A 21,033-nucleotide genomic window follows, 5' to 3' on the forward strand; every position below is an offset into this window, starting at 1 on the left:
TAATCTGAACTTGTTGACATCGAGACAATTCTATGTCAGTAGTTGACAAACTTCGTGAGCATATGGGCAAACGTTACGATTTTAGAGGAATATTAGTAAAGTATCATACATTTTAAATTTCATAATGCAAACAAAATATAGAAACAATTAGTGGATCAACCGCTGCACCGTTTATCGTTTGCATTATCATTAAATTTTTCGGAATTCTCTTCTGACAACTGTAGAGCTAAAGAATTTCCTATCTACCGAAATTGATGTGTTTTGCATCGAACTGAGCTAACTGAAGATTTATTTAATCTACACCATTAAACCGCTCAGTATCAGTTGGGTTTAGCAGTTCGAATTCTTCTTTTTAGCGCGTGACAGCCACTTTGATAGCGGTAAAGATAAGTTAAGAAATTCAAAATAATAAATTTAACGTCAAACATCCCAAGTAGCAATTCAGGTTTTATAACACACTACAAGTGCAATTTAAGTTTTAAGAGGAGCTTCGAGAGTACCATAAAACCACAATTGTTACTAAGAATAGTTACGGGAGTTACAATAGTACGCAGTTACATCGGGTCCTTTAGATTAGTTTAGAATATCTTGGTTTTGATCAGTGCAACATTCCTGATGTGATGAAACTGAAAAGTCGTTGTTCAAGCCACATATTCTCTTCTAATGAACATTCCGAATTTTACCACACTTAAAATCAATCGACATAATGTTGATTTAAGAGACTTCTAACGACTCTTTGTAATATTTTCGATTTTTTTGAGGTATGATTTTTGACGCAGGACTTACGTCTGTCATTTCAATATTTTTAAAACGGAAGCATTACACATACACTTTGAGCCTTTGTAAACTACTTTCTAATTTTTTTATTTCAGGATCACATGCTAATAAAATTATTATTAGCAATGAAATGAATAGTTGCTGTTTTATAAGTTTTATTGTGTTCCAGTTCATTTTTAAACACTTGGAACTGTACGTACTTCTAGATGTCTCAAATTTTCTAGATAGAGCGAAGTTCTGGAGTGTTTGTCTAGTCAAAAGTGGTCTAGCCATAGCAGACTCTCCCATTCCAAACGTGCAATCGCTCGTGGCCTTCACGATAACAAACCTGATCACAAGCGCGAGCATGCAATTACAGTCATCCACGAATACTCACGACCGTGATCTCACCAACATTGAAACACCTCGGTAGTTAAGTGGACGTTTGAGCACTTATAAATTTGCAAACGCGGTCTCAACCATTACTCACATGATGATGAATCGGTCATGGCCCCCGGTCCTAGCAGCATAGTCAGTTGGATACATCAGAAAAATGACGCTCATATTAACTACATGGCACATTCCATGGCGGCATGACCGGGAACTCTAATGATGTGGGAGAACTCTGTTCTACTGTCTGAACCGTACACTGAACATTGAGCATCAGCTTCACGGCCCGCGCGATCATTCAAGAACACACGTGAATATTCGAATGGCCATACGGTTTCAAAATCGAATTTATGCACGCAAAGTTACATACACGCTACCAGACGCTACAAACACGTTAACATACAAACGTTTGAGCCCTTCGCGATCTTCCACATAATATAACATTCCGGTGACTAAGAGAACGTTTTAGCACTTATAAATGTTCTAACACGGTCTCAAGAGTGAACCTACAAACACTCGTGTGCGATCATGAATCGGTTAAGTCTGTAAATCCCTACTTTCGGTTCTAGCAGTTCAGTTGAACCAATACAAAAATTAAAACACGGTGAGGCAAGGCAAGACGGTAACTGGGAACTCTACTGATATGGAAGAACTCACTCTCTTCTAACATCTGAACCGTATACCGAAAATTAAGTATCAGATTCACGGTCCGCGCGCTATCGTTCAAGAATACACGCGAATATGCGAATGATCAGACGGTTATAAAATCGAATTTATACACGCGAAGTTACATAGACACAAGTACACGCGACATACAAACGCCCACACGATCGAACACGTTAACATACAAACGCTCGATCCCTTCGTGATGATACACGTGCTCGTGAAGACCCTACTACTGCACATATCTGAACCGGTACAATGATATCAGGGCGAAAATTTTCCTCTTTGTGCATGAAGGGCACAAATCCTAGCTTAACGAAGTCAGGGTAGTGAAATGAGTGTAGGGTGGGGGTGTATTACTAGAGGTTTGTCGCCTGTTCATAAGCTTACAAAACACTCGCTTCAAAGCACTGCGTTTGTGCCAATAAAATCCTCGTACGTAGAGAATTTTAAACGTGCGCATTAAAGGGTGCACGGAATCAAATGGCACAACAAGAGCACGTTCGTCAAAATTTACCATCGCTTTCAAACTTTCAGGGAATAAAATAAAATAAATTATTAAAACTTTTTGATCGACTGAGGGTATTTGATGTTTGGCTATTGGCTTTCTGAGTATTGTATATATGTATCAAACGAGTTAATTTTTGATTATCCGACGTTTCGGCCTTTTTTGGTGGCCTTTTTCAAGGAAATGCGACAGAAATGCGATAATTTTCCTTGAAAAGGGCCGCCAGAAACGGCCGAAACGTCGGATAATAAAAGACTAGGTCTTTTGATACATATATACAAGACTGAGAAAGCCAATAGCCAAACATATATTATATTCCCAGTTTTTCCTTTTTTCAAGGTTTTTTGGAACGTGTCCAATGAAATAACAGACAGAGAGCGAATTACCGAAACGGTGACAATTCACCTTTTTATTGGATACACTTAGGAAAAGATATGTCCCCAAGCAGGAATCGAACCTGCAATCTCCCAGACTCTAGTTGGGTGCGTTAACAACTCCGCCATTGAGGAACTGTGATAATGTCTTATTATATATTATTGATTTTTCCCTTTCGTAGCAATTTCCAAATGTACTTCCTCTTAACACTGCTCTTGTATCACGTTTGGGCCAATTTGTTTTTGTGTGGAAATCAATTTTTTCCTCTACTCTACTTTCAATTTCACTTCCTGGAGATGCTTCTGGACGGTCTGCTTCATATTTGCCCAATATTTTTCAATTGCCACCAATTCCGGTGTGTTCCAAGGATTAAGATCTTTTGACATGAAATTGACTTCCTTAGCCTTGCATCACTCCAAAACATCTTTCGAGTACTGACTCGAGGTTAAATTCGACCAGAAAAATTTTTGATCTCAGAAGTGGAAGTAGACGCTTTCGTAGGCTTTTTTTTAAGTACACCTACCCATTGATCGTTCCGGTTATCACGAACGGGATGCTCTATTTTCCACATGAGCAAATTACCTGCTAAATCAGGCATTTTTAGCAAACTTAGACATCTTCTGCTTTCCATCTCAGTAATGTCGAATTTATGACGAGCTGCAAAAAAAAAGACCAACGCGTCTGGCACTCTGATTCATCAAACCAGGGCAACCCTCGAGAATTCACGTAAAAGTTTTTTTCGCATTTCAAACAAAACTCAATTTTATTCCGAAGTCACGTGCCAAGCAACAGTAGAAGGTCTAACCAATCCAGCTCACACGCAATGAACGCCGCCCTCCTTCACTCCTATTTGCGACTCCTTCATTCCCGTTTCTGATCTCGCTAGGCCCGTTCAAAGATGATTTTGTGTAGCTAAGATTCCCTTCACGCTCAAACACATGTTGAGATAAAATACCTCGATTTAAAATTATATATATGGTCCTCATTCTGACCCTTTTTCGATTTTCTTCTGCGTTGAACAAAGAAAAATAAAAAGAAAGCGTTGATACAACGATATTCGACTGTGTCCGAAATATCAAATATTCGCCCTAATTGGTAGTCGTTCTAGAACAAACAAATGGCATCGCTAATGATGACCTTTTTTCGAAAGCGTACCGCGTGTAAGTACCAAAAAAGAAGTTGAAATCGACGGCGTGGTCACTGAGATGAGTTCTGTTTGTGCGATTATTCCGGCAATATTTGTGTCAATTATTCCGACAATAAGTTCGTGTCGGTTTCTGATGAGACGAAGTCGAAACGCATCCATGACTTCTTTTTTGCCGCCGAATGAGGGCATTTGTCGGTTCATAAAGTGACACTCAGTATGGGAAATGACCGACAGAAAATTAATCAATAAAGCGTTTGGAAAAAATGTGTGATACTGGGCTACCCTGAGAAGTATTTCATACTTTTCTTAGTGCAGCAAAGAACTTCTTCGATTTAAGTTCAACCAATTCCAATCGTGTAGCCGCTTTGCCTCTCTACAAATCGCGATTGGACATGCCAATTAAGCTTTGATTTTGCAATTGATTAAAGTACATTGCTGTAATACTAGACTATTGGTTCCGTTCGAGGAGGTCAACCCTGTGGCACGCTACACGCTGCGAAACCGATTGCTCGAACTGTAAAATGCTTCAACCGGAAAGGGTAAACTCTTAAGAAATCGACTAATGTAGGATTCTCTACTAGTAGAAGAACGCCAATCAAGTGAAGATGAAGGCTGTGATTTTAATGAGTTTAGTTCTGTTTGCGACCGTTTGCTGTGATTCACCCAAGAATGAATCTATTCATTCAGCTGCAAGTAACTCACCAACAGCGCCACCGAATGACTGGAATACTTCGAAGGAGCCCGCCAAATTTAACCCGTTTTTGCTTACACCTGGAAAAAATTCCGTAGCTTCAAAAACGCAACCCGCTGCTAAACGACATCATGCACATCATCGAAATAGCGCAGACAACAACCATCGATCCCATTTCCGAGCAGGTCACAGAAATCATTTGATGTTTCGAACCAACACAGCCAAAGAACAGAGTGCAACTTTAGCGAAAAGTACAGACAACGGACAGCCTTCGTCGGCACAAAACAGTGCAGCCACAGGATTACAACGCAGACTGCTAATGCGTGCGATGCCTGCGGTGGATCCTTTGGAACTGAAAATTGGTAAGCTTCAACTGGCTTCAATTGGAAAAAGTCAAATTAAAGATTCTAAAACACTGAGAACAACTTTAAATCGTTTGACAACACTTTGATATCATATCTATAGAAAAAGTTCTAGGCAAACATGTCAAAAGACCCTAAGTGCAAATGAGAACCTCTCTTTGTTTAATTTCTGTTCCATTAATAAATCCGCCGCTTCTAAATTTGCTTCGTAACTCTTCGGACAATATGCTAGTCAAAGTCAGAGTCTTTCGATGAATATTAGAATGTTTTTAATGTAAACAAAGAGAGGCGCACAGAATAAAAAATATGGCGACCGATTAAAATCTAATATCGATACAGTGTTGCCAAGAACGTTGTTTATCGGTTTCATGATTTTTTTCGCCCACAGTTACCGATGAAATGGAGGAGATATACGCAATTTTGGAGGATTTGGAGCAGGCTTTTGCGAGGTTGCGTATGCTGACGTCTAGTTTGTTACCAGCGGGAGCGGAAACGTCGTCGACAGTGGCTGAGTCTAAGAACGATGACGACTCCTATGAGGAGGATGATGAAAAATCTTATGATTAGGCATTAGGATGTTTCACACAGGATGCGTGCTCATATAGGGACTTATTTTCTACAAGTCAACTTTTTTTTAACATGGACGTGAAAATTATGGTTTCTCAAACATTCTATTCAAAAGGTATTTGCTGTAAAGTAAAAACTAACTAAGAGCGAGATGCGCGGAGTGTTGTAAAATACGGATAAAAAATGCAATTAAAAAATATGACTCAGAAGTGAAATTATATTTTTTTTTTTAAATCACATCTGAGGGAAGCAACATGTTTGAGGCTTTTACATAATGGAAAATCTTTCACGTGTTTGCAAATTGTTGACATTTCTAATTGTTCAATGTTGAGAGCTGAGCTCGAGATAGGTTAGTTTTTTCCACCTAGCCAAAACAAAAAAATACGTGTCAATTATTTATAGCAAAGCAAAAATTCTAAAAGGAATTTAAATTTGACTTGTAAACCTGACGTGGAATGTATTATATTAGACTGCCCAGAAAAAATGAATTGAATTTTTGAAAATTCCATCGGCTCATAACTGAGTCGGTTACTAGTCCTATCCGGAGTGCGTGCACCAAATTTGAAGCAAATCGGAGAAGTCTAGCTACCTGAAATTTGCATGGGACTTTTCGACAAGTTGTATGGAGAAAACCGATTAGTTCACATTTTCACCGTTGGGTGGCACTGTATACATCAGATTATTACTGCAAGTGAAAATATAAAAAAAATTGTCTGCAACTTTGTTGAAAACAGCTAGTCAATCCTACTTTGTCAGATTAAACTTTTAACGAAGTGATATCTGAGTCAGTTTTGCATGGAGCTTAACAGCGCATGGATGTGCATCAGTACTTGATTCCCACGAATTATAACTTTTTTTTTGTGAAATGATGGTCAGGTTTAGCTGAAATAAAGGTTAGGTGTTTAGAAGAATTTTAGTATATCACACGAGTCATGTTTTGGTTAAAACAGTTAAGTTCCACTTGTAACCGCATAGACGGCGCCAACACTAATCCAAAATGTACGAACCGGGAAGAGGGTTTCGAGGCTAGGTTTCTTGAGTAAAACTTAGAGAAATGCCCTTCGACCCTCGGAGTGAAGCCTTTGCACAATTGTCTGAATTTTTAACGAGGCTAGTAGATTACACTCTAAATCGAAAGACTTCCAGCTTCAAAGTTTTTCTTGACGTTGCAGGTGCTTTTGACAACGCAATGCTTAGCAACCGGCATCTGTGCTTATCGTTAAAATAAGTAGATAACAGAGTATCTGCGGATGTCCTCAAGGTTGTGTGCTGTCACCACTTTTGTGGAACATTGTCCCCGATGGTTTGTTGAGTAAACTTAATTAAATTGCGTTTCTGACATATGGTCACTGTCGATTAGTTCCATAAAGCACAAGATTCGCTCTTGGGCTGCATCCGAACAAATCAATCATTGGCACAGCTTGCTAACTTGTATTCAAACAAAAACATTTCTGTTGGAGTCCGAAAATATCAAAGATTTTGTTGCATTTTCCCAGCACAATTGCAGTATACTAAGGTTTTTTACGCGGTTTTCGCAATTAACACGGTTTTTCGGAAAAAATATTCTAGGTCTTTTTGAAGGCAAAAGTCTTAGACGATTTTTAGTGATATTTTGAAGAGGTTTTTTCTGCACGGATTTTGCAATTAACACGGTTTCTGCTATTATTCCAACTCATCTAGAATGCAAAGATTCTTGAAAAAGTGGAAAAGGCGGATCTTGAAGGTTTCTTTTGGCCCGCACTTCCACAATTTTCGGAACAGTATTAACGGGTAGACACCAACTGTCTATGTCAGAGGCCATTTTGAAAACCAAGATGGCGACTTCCGTTTTCGTTGGATTCTCTGAAATTCAATCAACATGGGTATATTTGGAACGGGATTGAAGAGCAGACACCAAATATCGATGTTTGACGCCATTTCGAACACCAAGATGGCGACTCCCGGTTCAGTGGAATTCTCTACGACGCAATCAACATGGATATTTTAGAAACGGGATTGACGAGTAGACATCAAATATCGTTGACTGATAGCATTTTAAAAACCAAGATGGCGACCTCAAGTTTAGTGGAAATCTCTGAAACCCCATCAATATGGGTATTTTTGCATTTTTTTTTACCGGCCGACCACAAAATATGACCATCGTCGATTCGAACGAAACTTATTATTTTCTCTGACAATTGCAATATTTTGATATAAGAGCAATTTTTCAAAAGGGCGTAAACATTTCTACGTGCCTTAATTTCAAATTTTTTTTGTTCGATTACTGTATTTTATACAGCAAAACTTTCTGAGAACGAGTTTTAGGGAATGAATATTTCTGTGCAAAAAAATATACACTGAAAAAAATGTGTCATTTTTCACAAAAACAAAAATTTGCGTTAAAAATTTAAATCGCAAAAAAACCCATTTTTTCTAATTTTTTGTAATTTAGAAACAAAAACCTAAAGAGAAAAGAAATATTTTTATTGTGATTGTATGATGGAGAACTTATCGGTAAAATGTTTTTCTAACAATAACTTTATACATGTTTTTAAATTTCATGCTAATTGACATACAAAACTGTAATTTTATTACAGAATATAATTCTCTCATTTTAAATCAAAATGTATTTAACAAAAAAAAATTTTCCAAAATGCGATAGTTTTCAAGATATTTGGAATTTTGTTCCAACAAAAACAGTTAATTCGTGTGATTATGCTCTTTTTAAAAGTTATTCGCGTTACCCAATTATAAAATGTTAAAGATCTAATGTTTATCGTTTTACAGACTTAAAAAAAACTTTTTCAGTGTATTTGGATCATGGAGAAGCTTTCATTGAAAAAGTTTTCCTAACAACAACAGATAAAAGATGGTGTCTTCTAGTTTATTGGACACCTCATTAACCTTAATAATACAGTGAAGACCCGATTTTATCTACACTTGATTTTGTCTGACCCCAGTTTTTTCTACCCCCGATTTTCTTCTTGTTGTTCTAGTCATCTTCCGTCGGCCTATTTCCGCTACCAGGCCAAACACCCATTAGCTCATAGGCAGGAGACTAATGGCTTTACTTCCCTTCCGAAGGAAGACGTGACCACAGAATTTCTTTCACCTCTGAAAAATCTCAACTACCTTGGCTGGGATTGAGTGGCGGTCAGGTTTACCACACCATCACCAGCGGCCGTAAGCTTGTTTACTCGATTTAGTCAGCCTCGCATGAAAATTCGTTCGATTTTTTATCTTATCAATGCAAAAAATACAAAAATAAAAGTATCTTTTTGTTTTACACTGAAATATTCCCTCAAGGGATATTTATTCTAAATAATCAGAACCATCTTGGATGCTAAAATGACGTCAAATCTCTGGTAGTTGCATATTTGTCAATCAAGTTCCGAAACACTCGATTGTGGTTCGAATTTTTTGACTTTTTTTTACTGTTGTTAAATACCTTGGGATTTTCGTAAATATTTTGTGCTTGATGTTTCAATTCCACCGAAATAGAGTTGAAAAGACAAAGGATCCAGTAAAAAATTAAAATTAACTCAGCGACCGCTGCAGTGCATTAAAGTTAAAATCCGTTTCGATATCAACAGATAGCACACCAACAACAATCTGAAAAGCTACTCCGTACTCAATAATTTCCAGTAGATATAAAAGAACCCCCCACCCTCTTTGCTAAACAGTTGGATGCGCGGGCAAGGTGGTAAAAATGAGTTTGTCACTGTACAGGCTTAGACACCTATCTATACACATTACACCGAGAGTATCCTCCCCCGCCCCCCCTAATTCCCTCTTCCATTCTTCTAGAGCAGCTTCACGTATGCTACTGAAATCAAACTGCTCTTTTTCGAAGAGGTAGGTGGAGGACGCGGAGAATCGATTCTGCGCCGTGTTCATGGTGGTCACTTGCCGCCTTCTCTCGGGATACGGGATGAGTGACGAAGTGAAAGAGTCCTCCATCTACGGGGTTGGATAGTAGAACTGTGACCAGCGGACGTTTCATACGATGTATTCTACAACTCTTGCTTGTACGCGATGGTACATTCGAAGATCGGTCATGTGAAAATCGTTCTGAAGCTTGCATAACGAATGCACGAGCTTCTTTTTTTCTTTAGGAGAAAAAGAGGATTGAACCGTTTTGTGCAGGAATAGCACACTACCTAATTTTAGTAAATAGAGGATTTTAGTTTTTGACTTCGTCTCATCGTATCCACGAGATGATTATGACTTGGATTAGTTTTCGATAAAAAAATACACTAAAAAATTCAATTTGGTCAAGGAAAAGTTTTTTCAAATAACTTTTTTCCTTGAATGTGCTCAACTTGAATTTTGACGATAGGTAGAGAACATAATTACCTATCTTGGAACATAATTTCATCCAAATTAATGATGCTTTTTTTTTGTAAATCGACTTTAAATTTTTTTAATCGATGAAGAATTTTTTTAATATTTTTATTCAAAAATTGGACTAATTTTGTGAAAATAACTCCTACAACATTTTTTTGCAGGATTTGTCATTTTTAGACTATAGTCATTTGAAAAAAAAAATTGGTAAAAAAAGTTTGACCCTTTTCAAAAGACAGTCCAGATCATTTTTAGAAAAACAAAGTATGCAAAGTGGCTTTTGTGACAAAGTCTTCGTGTACAGAAATTTTCATTAAAATCTAAGTAGGTGCTGCCAACTCTGAATACGACTTAGCGCGAAATTCGTCAATATGGTCAACTTTCGTTCATATTTTGCCAAAATTTTAGTTTTTGATGCATTCATTTATTTTTCGACCGATGATGGACAAATTGCCAGCATCGTATATTTAACTGTCTGTCAACCTAATAGATACCACAGAACAACTTTTTACGGGTTTTCACTGCATAACATTATGCAGCTATTTGGAAGACTTTTTCTTCTATTTCACTTATATATATATATATATATATATATATATATATATATATATATATATATATATATATATATATATATATATATATATATATATATATATATATATATATATATATATATATATATATATATATATATATATATATATATATATATATATATATATATATATATATATATATATATATATATATATATATATATATATATATATATATATATATATATATATATATATATATATATATATATATATATATATATATATATATATATATATATATATATATATATATATATATATATATATATATATATATATATATATATATATATATATATATATATATATATATATATATATATATATATATATATATATATATATATATATATATATATATATATATATATATATATATATATATATATATATATATAGAATGAAGAAAATGTGTGAGGACTTCTTCCCCTTTCTTCGTGCTCTTGAACCAAATAATTGGATGCTTCCTTCAGTTTTGATTCAAAACACGTCATGTGTGAACAATGAATGATAAACAATATGTTTTGGAACCTATTAGAACTCCCAACATTTTGGACAAACCAAGTATTACTGTCTTGAGTTCCAAAAACTCCTCGCAGTTCACGAAGACCTTTGCACCGGAAAGGATGGGAGTAAATCGAAGACGTAGCAATTATGTTCTTCCGTTTATTAAAAAGTATTTGTTAATTTTCATTCTTTATTTCATGAGCTGTTCGTTAAGACATCTTTTCTTCTTTAACAATATTTGAATGTATGAGTGCAAAAACATCGATTTGGAACCAGGATGTTGTTCTCCCTGAGCTTTGTATCCCCATGCCAACAACCACTTCAACAGATTCTTTTATCTGAACCAGGACTACTTTCAACAGAAACGAAACATTTTCTGGTGGTATCCAACGCGGAAAAAATATCGAAATTGTGAACTAAACAGAATAATTATGTTAAAATAATACTCTCAGAGACAGGATTCGAACCTACAACCCTTGGGACTCCGGCCCAATTCACAAACCCTTATACTATCCCTGGACTGTAATGACGTCCCAGGAAGAATACATGATTATCGCATTGGCGACAGTGATCGTGCCACTGCCTCTAGAGAGAGACCATACATAACCGCAGCTGCCACCGAATACATTTCATTTTTCTAATTTCCCCGTTAGATATTAAGGCCGGAGTTTCTATTATCTTCTGCTGTCTGATTTTGGTTCATTACCCGTCGTACTTCGGTCCCTTGCCTAGTTAACAGAGGTATGACGGGAGCGAACCCGCTGTTCGAATTAAACGAATATATTTTTTTTTTGGGTTTTTGACGTAAGCGCCAATACTTTATTTAAGACTTTTCTGGTGGTATCCAACGGGGAAAACATTGGTGATTAAAGAGCATTACAGTTTACATTTTTTGAAAGTGTTGCATACCGCTGGAACCTAACTGAACTCGATCTACAATATTTTGTTAAACAATTAATTTTTTTCGGGATTTTGACTTATGTGCCTTAATTAAGACTTTTTGGGGACATCCAACCCGATCAGAAACACATAACAAGAATGTTTCAAAACTATATCTCCCGTTGTTACTTATTATAAATTTCTGTTATTTTAACTACTAACGAGACCAAATTTATGACACAATATGTTATGAAAATTGCATTCTGTTATAATCTTGTTATTTCATTCTGATCGGGCAAGGGGACAGATCGAAATGGTGAGCTAAACGAAAGCAGTTATGTGGAAAAAAATTCTCCCCAGAGACAGGATTCGAACCTGCAGCCCTTGAGACTCCGGCCCAATGCAGAAACCCGTATGCTATCCTTGGGCTTTGATAACGCTCCAGGAAGAACACATGATTATCGCATATCGATTTTTTTTTTAATTTTGATTGTTGAGGTTTTAACCTTAGGATCATTTGCTTCTTGGTCCGGATAGAGAAATCTTTTTAGAAAAATCTCTAACACTATGTGCGGGGTTGGGAATCGAAACCAGGTGAGCTGCGTACAAGGCAATTAATTTACCAACCACGCTGCATATCAATTATACATTGGGCCGGAGTCCCAAGGGTTGCAGGTTCGAATCTCGCCTCTGGGGAGAACTTATTTCACATAATTACTTTCGTTTAGCTCACCATTTCGATCTGTTTCCCCTTTGAATATCCCCAAAAAGTCTTAAATAAGGTATTGGCACATATGTCAAAATCCCAAAAAAAAATCATTGTTTAACAAAATATTGTAGATCGAGTTCAGTTTGGTTCAAGCGGTATAACACGTTAAAAAATGTAAACTTTTAATCTCTTTGCACCCTACACCCTCAACGCCTAAAACATGAGTTTCTAAGATGGAACATGGTGTATTATACCTATGTCCATTATGTTTAAATATACGATCATTGTACCTAATGTTCGTATGCTTAACGTAATTATGCCTCATGGGGTATACTCATAAATATTTGACTATGAATCTGAATACAAAAAACTGAATCTTCGTTCTGATTGAACTTCAGACAGGCTAATTTCTTAATATTTTATTTGGAGGTCCAGAAAATAATTAAATGCTGCGGCCAGTAGGTCCTTGTCCGAAAGTAATTTGGTAATTTTCAATCTTCCAAATAATGTTTCAAAGATTTTCTTCCAATCTTTGAAACATTACGTACATTCCACTAAGATCTCCATCTTCCAAATGATTTTGGATTTCTTTGATTTCCAAATTGTTTTTTTTTCTAATTTCAAAGCTCTGGATTGCGTTTTAGATCTTTAAACCATTCCAAAGTAGTAAAACAAACAATAAAACTTTTAAACGTTCTGGACAGCCGGCTGCCCAGAGTACTGTACTATATATGCCATATATGCGATCATGGGCAGTATACCTGATAACACTATTGGCACACTCACTAATAAACGTCTTCAATCACATAAACGGTATTCTAAAAGGACTTTTTGTTCAATAGTGATTTTTATGACTATGACAGATGTCACCTTAATTAATTTTTTAATTTTTTCAGAATTTCAGTCATGTCTAAAATGTACGCTTATATAACGTGCTTAAATTATATAATATTTGATAAAAAATGACGTATATCAAGTAAACATTTCGCAGTTTGCTGACAAAAATTCAAGCTCATTTTTGCTTTAAAGGTTATGTAAACCGTCATGGGCTAGTTTGTCTTCAAAATGTTTTCTGGAGTCAAACTCAACTTACCACTGGTAGGTAATATCGAAACATGGTTGAGGACTGGTTGTTTCCAAATGTCACACAAGATTAAAAGGACCTTTGGTGTAAACAACATGGGGCAACAAGTCATACGGTCATTACCGTTCACCGATCTATTGAAGACGAATTATATCTAAAAACAGAAATATCGATAGGCTGGCTCGTTCTTGCGATTTGCGTCTTTATATACGGTAAGTCTCATCTACACTAGGAAACAAACAAATGATGAGCTAGTGGTCAACATTCGTTGCGTTCCTGGCAAAATTTTTCCAGTTGTTCTTGAAAAAAACCTTCCGAATGGGATTTTCAAAACAACATTAACCTGAAATCGTGTCAAAACAATAAATGGTTTGCCATAAGCTACCAAAATATACAAACAAAAATTGATGTAATCGATTTTTGTTACGTTTTATTTCAATTTAAAAAAAATCCACAAAAACAGCCTTTACATAAATTAGTTATGGAACTTGCGTTTCGAATTCGTCTCATCAGCATCCGACACTACCTTAGTGACAGGACTAATCTAGCGTCGGATTGACGCTAGCTCAAAAGAATACGAAAACACTATTTGAATTTCTGGGTAAACCCCCAGTCCTATGTGATGTCCCGCAAGAATTTTTACATGTGAAGATACAGCCGTATCCGTCGGTCGCTAGCAGTAACATGTATCGGAGTAACATTCCTTGCTTCCTCCCTCAGCAGATGCGGTAGGGGACAATAATTATCAGCATGTATACCCACGTCTAGTCTAGTATAGTCGACACATACACAGCCAACACATGCAGGGATCCTGGAAAATTGCAGACGTTGGCCTACAATTTTTCTCGTCAATATTAATGTTTATGGCACATATGATATGTGACACAATCATTACAGTAGTCAGGCCACCTGTGCAGCGTACAAAATGAAGATGATTCAAAATTATACGGCAATCGAATTATTCATTTACTGAAGAATTTAATCAACAAATTATTTTGAGTCTTGAATAAGGAAGAAACGTGGACAACCGTACCGACCCTTTCAATTTGATAGGGGTTTGATAAATCGTTGGGAGTGACTTGGCTAAAAAGGTTAATAACACTCCTTTAGTCCTAAGTTTCTGGGATAGGACAGAGGTATTTAGGCCTGTCCTGGCTAATAAGCCTAGGTTATAGCGCCTTTGCTCGCTCTAATGATCAGCATGTATACCCACGTGCAAAAAAAGACATCGCACTAAATTTTGCTCCCAGAAACTCTCGATTTTACTAAACTTATTCTGTGATTTTGTCAAATGGGAGTAGTTATGTTTGATAATTCAATAGCTTCATAGACTTTTTTCATTATGGTATTACGGCGGACAAGGGCAATTTCAGACACCCAGCTGCCTCTCCACAGTGGTAATAACACGAAAAGTGTATGTATCACTTTAAAATCGGTTGACACATTTCAGTTCTATGACTCCCAACCGTTACGATGTTCAAATGGGACCAGTTCTCCCTATTACAATACAATAATATTCGTCTCCACGTGTGACGACGAAAAATTTAGCTTAACTCTTAGTTCCTATAGTTTAAGAGGTCACTTTTAGCCCGCACTACCCCTCACATATTCACGTACATATTGCGAGATAAACCTATTACAGCAGTTAAGACGCCAGCAAGCCAGCCAGTGTGGAAATACCAAATAATAAAAGCAAATGAAACAATAAACAATGAAGCCGAAAAGTGGATGAGAAAGAAAAAAAGGTCAACTCTCGTGTTATACTCAGATCGGTCCACAAAAGAATCGACATCGACGACTCGGACAGCGCGTTACAAGATCAACAACAACGCAGAGTAGGCTGTTGTTGTTCCGTAACGCACATGGAAGTAATTAGGTTGAGCTCGTTGAAATCCACTGAGCGCACTTGAGAATGTAAACAAATTTTGTTGTGTAATTTGTAATGGAAAACTTTATTGGGTTCCAGTTTTTTTTTGCTTGTTTTGGTCGGCTGCTCGAGAGTGAATGAATCATTTGATGGCGCGGTTTGCTTTGGGGAGAGGTTAAGCGAAATTGAGTTTGTGCATATAGAAAAATTGAATTGGCTTCACTTTGAGACTGTGATAAACAACCGACCGAAAAACGTTTGGCAAGCGGTGTCGAACGTAGGATAAAACACTGCTGTTGGTAAACTATAACGGACGGGGGTAACATCAATTAACGGGAGACAAGCAGAAATTTAAAACTAATGGATGTTTTTCAACATATTAATTTTTGTTTTAAACTAGTTATGGAAGTTGGAATAGTCATGATTTACGTTACGGGATTTATGGGGACCCGCACTTAGGATAAATATAACATAAATTTAGCTGGCTGCACTGGCGACGCTACAAAAACTACGAAAAGGAGTGATCCCAAATAGGCAGATTCTTGAACTGCTTAAATGAAATAGCTCGACGGCCTGTTGGATACACAACCTCAGTTATAGGACAATCGACAAAAACAAAGATAAATGAGCCAAGGAAATAGGTACTTGATCTGTACTCCTTCTATCGTATATGAGTGGTGTTGAAATAAATTTTACCGCTCATATTTCTAGATTCGAGAAATTTGAAACTTCAGTAACAATACTTTAAAGTTGCAATATTTATATGTCCGTCAATGCTCCCTGGGATTCTGTGATGATCCTCAGGGCGCGTACTCTTGAGTGGTGGATAAGAGTGGGAGATCCGAGCGAGTGCTGGTTCTTTGATCTCTTAATCTGAATGACTCGTAATCATTACTCAGGATATATCGAAAAGTTTTGATTTCGACTAGCATATTATGCTAAGAGTTAAGGAACAAACGTATAAGCGGCCGAGTTATTCGTGAAAGAGAAAGTAAACAAAGAGAAACTGTCATTTGCACTTAGAACCATTTGACATGTTTGGCTAGATTAGATCGAGTATTTTAACGGACAACTGATATGAGAGTTTCTACTTTCGATGGGGAGACATATTGGTTCAGCTGGTCGAAGACTCATTTGATCTTGGGCATAGTGATCGATTCATTCGATTGGGATCAATGGACTGTCCTACTAGAGATGATCAGACTGAAGATGGGTGTTTTTATCTCTTAATTAGCTCGAATTGTCGCTCTGGCTCGTGAAGATGGTGAGTTACACTCGTCTATAACGAATCCGATTCACTGTTTTCAGAAACAAAGACGACAATTTCTTATGGATGGAACCTCTTCCTTAAACCTACTGTTCAGTCACTAGTTAATGCTCAACTTGCCCAACATAATAAACTGAAACACGTTGTTTGAAAAAATTCCACGCGAACCACATCAACAAACACCTGAAAGTAGTTTAGATGCATGTGATAACTATTTCTTTCTGTAGCTAATATATTTTCATTTACGCAATAGTGTAGAAAATCTATATTCTTCCACCTTTTAGATTTACTCTACCCCAACATTATCCGCGCAAACTAAAAATAATCTATATTTGTGTTCTACCTCTACTATCCTTGCTTGACATATTCTTCTTTTCTTACTATATCTTAAATCAGATTCATACTAGCACTCACTAACACAGTAAATTGCATATTCTCTCATATACACTTACAATATCTCCCATTCTAAACGTACAAACACTCGTGACCTTCGCGATAACACAAACCTGGTCACAAACGCGAACATGCAATTGCAATGATCCACACATCATTGCGCCCGCGATCTTGCCTACATTAAAACACCCCGTTAATTAAGTGAATGTTTTAGCACTTACAAAATTTACAAACGCGGTCTCAAGCATTAACCCACCGCTCGCGCGATCATAAACCATTCTCGTCCGGAAGTCTCTACCATCGAGCATAGTCTCATGCCTACAGTTAGGCCAATCAAAAAATGTCGCTCATATCCACTGGACAACACGTTTCATGGTGACATGACTGGGAACTCTAGTGATATGGAGTAACTCACTCACTCAGAATGTGATCTGTACACCGGAAACTAAATATCAGAACGAAGGTTCGCGTAGCCATCCAAGAACACACGCGAATATGGGTTACGAAATCGAATTTATTCACGGAGAGTAACATACACGAGAGCACACGCGTCAAACGCGTCAACATACGAAGGCTGAAGCCCTTCGCGATAATCTACGCATACCTATACCCGCGATCGCGCAAGCTTTTTAACACTCCGGTAATAATGTGAACGTTTTAGTACTTACAAAGTTATAAACGCGGTCTGAAACGTAAACTCGCAAACGCGCGATCATGAATCGGTCACGTCCGGAAATCTTTACCCTCCATTCTAGCAACTTAGGTCCATACATTCAGTTATACCAATCAAAAAATGTCGCTCACATCTACTAGACAACACGTTCCATGGTGACATGACTGGGAACTCTAGTGATATGGAAGAACACACTTTCTTCTAGAATCCGAAAAATTAAGGATTAGATTCATGGTCTGCGCGCGATCATTCTAGAACACACACGAATATGTGAATTTATTCACGCGAAGTTACATACACGTTAGCACATGCGACATACAAACGCACACGCGATCGAACACGTTAACGTACAAATGCTCGAGCTCTTCGCGATCGCTAAGTCCCTGCTCACGCACATATCTGAACCTTATAATTAATATCACATTCAGAATCACGGCTCGCTGCAATTTGCCTTAGCAGTGTTTTTGTGGTCGCCATTGCCTGTCTCGTCTATAATTGTATTGTATTCTGACGGGGAGCCCTTCCGTGAATCTAGTTCTACATCTCCAGTTGGACAATTCTCGAAAAAAATCGGTTCTTGAATTTCTGTAGTTGTCGAAAAAGGGGCCATTCATACTACGGACAGGATGCATTCTAAACGTCCATAGGATCACAATACCTACGATTGCTCTAAATAGCTACATGGAAAAATGTGCTCTAAATTCGTGAATAACTTGCATGAATTCTGGAATAAACACGTTTTTACTAAAAACTAAAAATTAACATTTGAGTCCCGGCCCGCGCGGGCATTCTAAAGCTCAGGCGAATTTGCAAATGATAACACGATTATATAAACGATTTTATGCAAGCCGAGCTACATGGACGCGATATACAGAGGCCAATATTACTATACCGGTAACATACAAACGCTCGTGTTTTGCACGACAATACAAATCGGGTTTCAAATGCGATACATGTGGCGATCGTCCACGCACGCTCAAGCGCGATGATATAATTGCACGATCATTCCACATTCAGAACCATTGCCTGTGGCAAATGACAATTAAACAATGTTTGATTTCCGTTTCGTTTGCAATTGTAGTGAGTGATTATGACAAGGAGCCCTTCCGAGTATCCAGCTCTACAGCTTCAGTTGGACTACTCTCACTCACTAACTTTCAAGGTTCATATAGTATGGTATGTCATTTTGTGCATGGTCTTAGTCTGTTCCCAGGATTTATTTCCTAAAACTCAGAACATTACTCATGGATATATTTTTGCTTTCCGCACTGGACTTGATCAATAGTGATGTTCGGTTAATTTCTCGCATGCCGTTAGGCCGGTGGCTATTTGATCGAAAGGGTCAATAAACAGAATGGGTTATTAAGACGTATGACCATTAGCCGAACAAATCAATTGGTAGTGTCATTTGGCCGAATTTCGTTCGACTGAACGCAGTATGATCGTTTTTCGTTTGGTCGAATGTCGTTTGACCGAATGCTGTTTGGTTGAATGTCAATAGGGTTACACACAGTGCTCGGTGGCTCGACTCAGAACAACAGGTGTACTAAAGTAAAACATTGCCTATCGGTTCAAATAAGATGGTTTTAAGTAATTTTGATACACTGAATTTGTTTTGGATAATAAACCATATTAAAAATAATCATTTACTTTTCATTAGGATGGCTCAAATATATTTATTTTGTCGAAACTGTTCATCGAATTTTTCTGTAACACTTTACGTGAGCTGAATCGTTTTGTTTATATTAAAACATATTACATATAACCTTTATTACTCATTACAGTGGCTCAAAAAATTAATTTGTCGTGAAGGTTCCCCATTTTTGCCTTTCTCATATAAAGAAAGGCTATGCAATCACTGTAAAAATCGATTTCTTAACCGACGCCCGGAGGGCCGAGTTTCATATGCCGTTCGATTCAGTTCGTCGAGATCGAAAAATTTCTGTGTGTATGTGTGTGTGACATTTAAACTCACACAATTTTCTCGGAGCTGGCTCAACCGATTTTTACAAACTTAGTTTCATCTGAATGGTATAACGCTACCATAAGCTTTTTAGTTGATCCGACGTCCGGTTCCGGAGTTACGGGTTGAAGAGTGCAGTCACACAGAAAATTCTCATATAAACTGGTACTACCATGATATCCAAATTATGTAAAACATATTACATATGGGTGCAACATTACTTTAATTTACGGGTCTTGATCACTAATGACCAATCAAAGTAGCTTTGACCACATTGGCCACCAATAACGGTTATTGATTCCCCCGGGTAACTTGCCAAGTTCCTAAGCTAATATCACATCTATTCCCTAGCGAATTCTTCATCGATTTTCACAAAACTGATTTCAGATGAAAGAGACAGTAATCCCAGTGACTGCTGATGAATTTCATTCGGTTCTGACTTTTCGTTCCGGAGTTACAGGTTGATTAGTAAGGTTACACTGGAATTTCCCATATAAACCGTTACAATCGTAATACTTCAGAGGCTAAAACTATTGAAATGGTCACCAAATTACTTCGATTCGCAGGTCTAAATCTCTGTTTGCCATTCAAACAGTCCTTAGATACATTGTGTCATTCCCGGAAGTTCCGGAATCCGGGCATATTCCACAATTAAAGTCACATCGGTTCATCGGTGATGACTGACCCGATTTGCTCAAACCAACTCTCTAATGGAAGGCAAAATATGCAGATGAGTATTGCGTCGCTACCACCCCCCCCCTCTTGGACCGCCCTCATATCCGCATTCACTTCATCCCGACCAGGCGTACGTTCAGTAGTTAGACCATACTACCGATTTCGTCCATCGTGTGCCAGAGTGAGGGACTCTGAACAGAGAAGATAATTCTAAACCCTATTCCTCTAAATTCCAGAGGGGGACGGTGGGGGGGGGGGGGGTTGAGATGTGCTAATGCACTTCACTTGATTCAGGGTCTAGCTGGTCGTGCTAGAATTCGCTTGGACCAGTTGGATGTCGCGGTCGATCCGGCGATTCCGGTTGGATGATGGCTTTCGGTTCACTGGTGCCCCGACGACCCTGGTGATTTGTCGCGTTCGGTGCTACTCAGCGTAGTCCCCGACGGTGGAGCTAGCCTACCTCGGTGGAGAGTTCCCCAACGAAAGAATGTCTCCCGCAACCGTTGACGGACGCATTATTCTTCCTTAGATGCAGCCCGGCAGAATGCCGAGGTCAGTTTAGCGATTCCCGGTGGAGGATACCGTCCGGTTCACTGGTGCCCCGATGATTCAAGCCGGCGATTCGCTTCGGA

General features: G+C 37.8%; 2 protein-coding genes across 3 annotated transcripts in view; both read left to right on the plus strand.

Moving 5' to 3' along the window:
• Nucleotides 1-21,033, plus strand: part of LOC131690418 (neurogenic protein mastermind) — a 337,622-nt gene that overhangs the window by 136,440 nt on the left and 180,149 nt on the right. The window lies entirely within an intron of this gene.
• Nucleotides 4,431-5,630, plus strand: LOC131690421 (uncharacterized). Its single transcript, XM_058976169.1, has 2 exons — nucleotides 4,431-4,892; nucleotides 5,281-5,630. The coding sequence occupies exons 1-2, from the start codon at nucleotides 4,445-4,447 to the stop codon at nucleotides 5,457-5,459; spliced, it is 627 nt and encodes a 208-aa protein (XP_058832152.1). The 5' UTR covers nucleotides 4,431-4,444; the 3' UTR covers nucleotides 5,460-5,630.

This window comes from Topomyia yanbarensis, chromosome 3 (genome assembly GCF_030247195.1).
Source record: "Topomyia yanbarensis strain Yona2022 chromosome 3, ASM3024719v1, whole genome shotgun sequence".
In the NCBI taxonomy this organism is placed as follows: domain Eukaryota; kingdom Metazoa; phylum Arthropoda; class Insecta; order Diptera; family Culicidae; genus Topomyia; species Topomyia yanbarensis.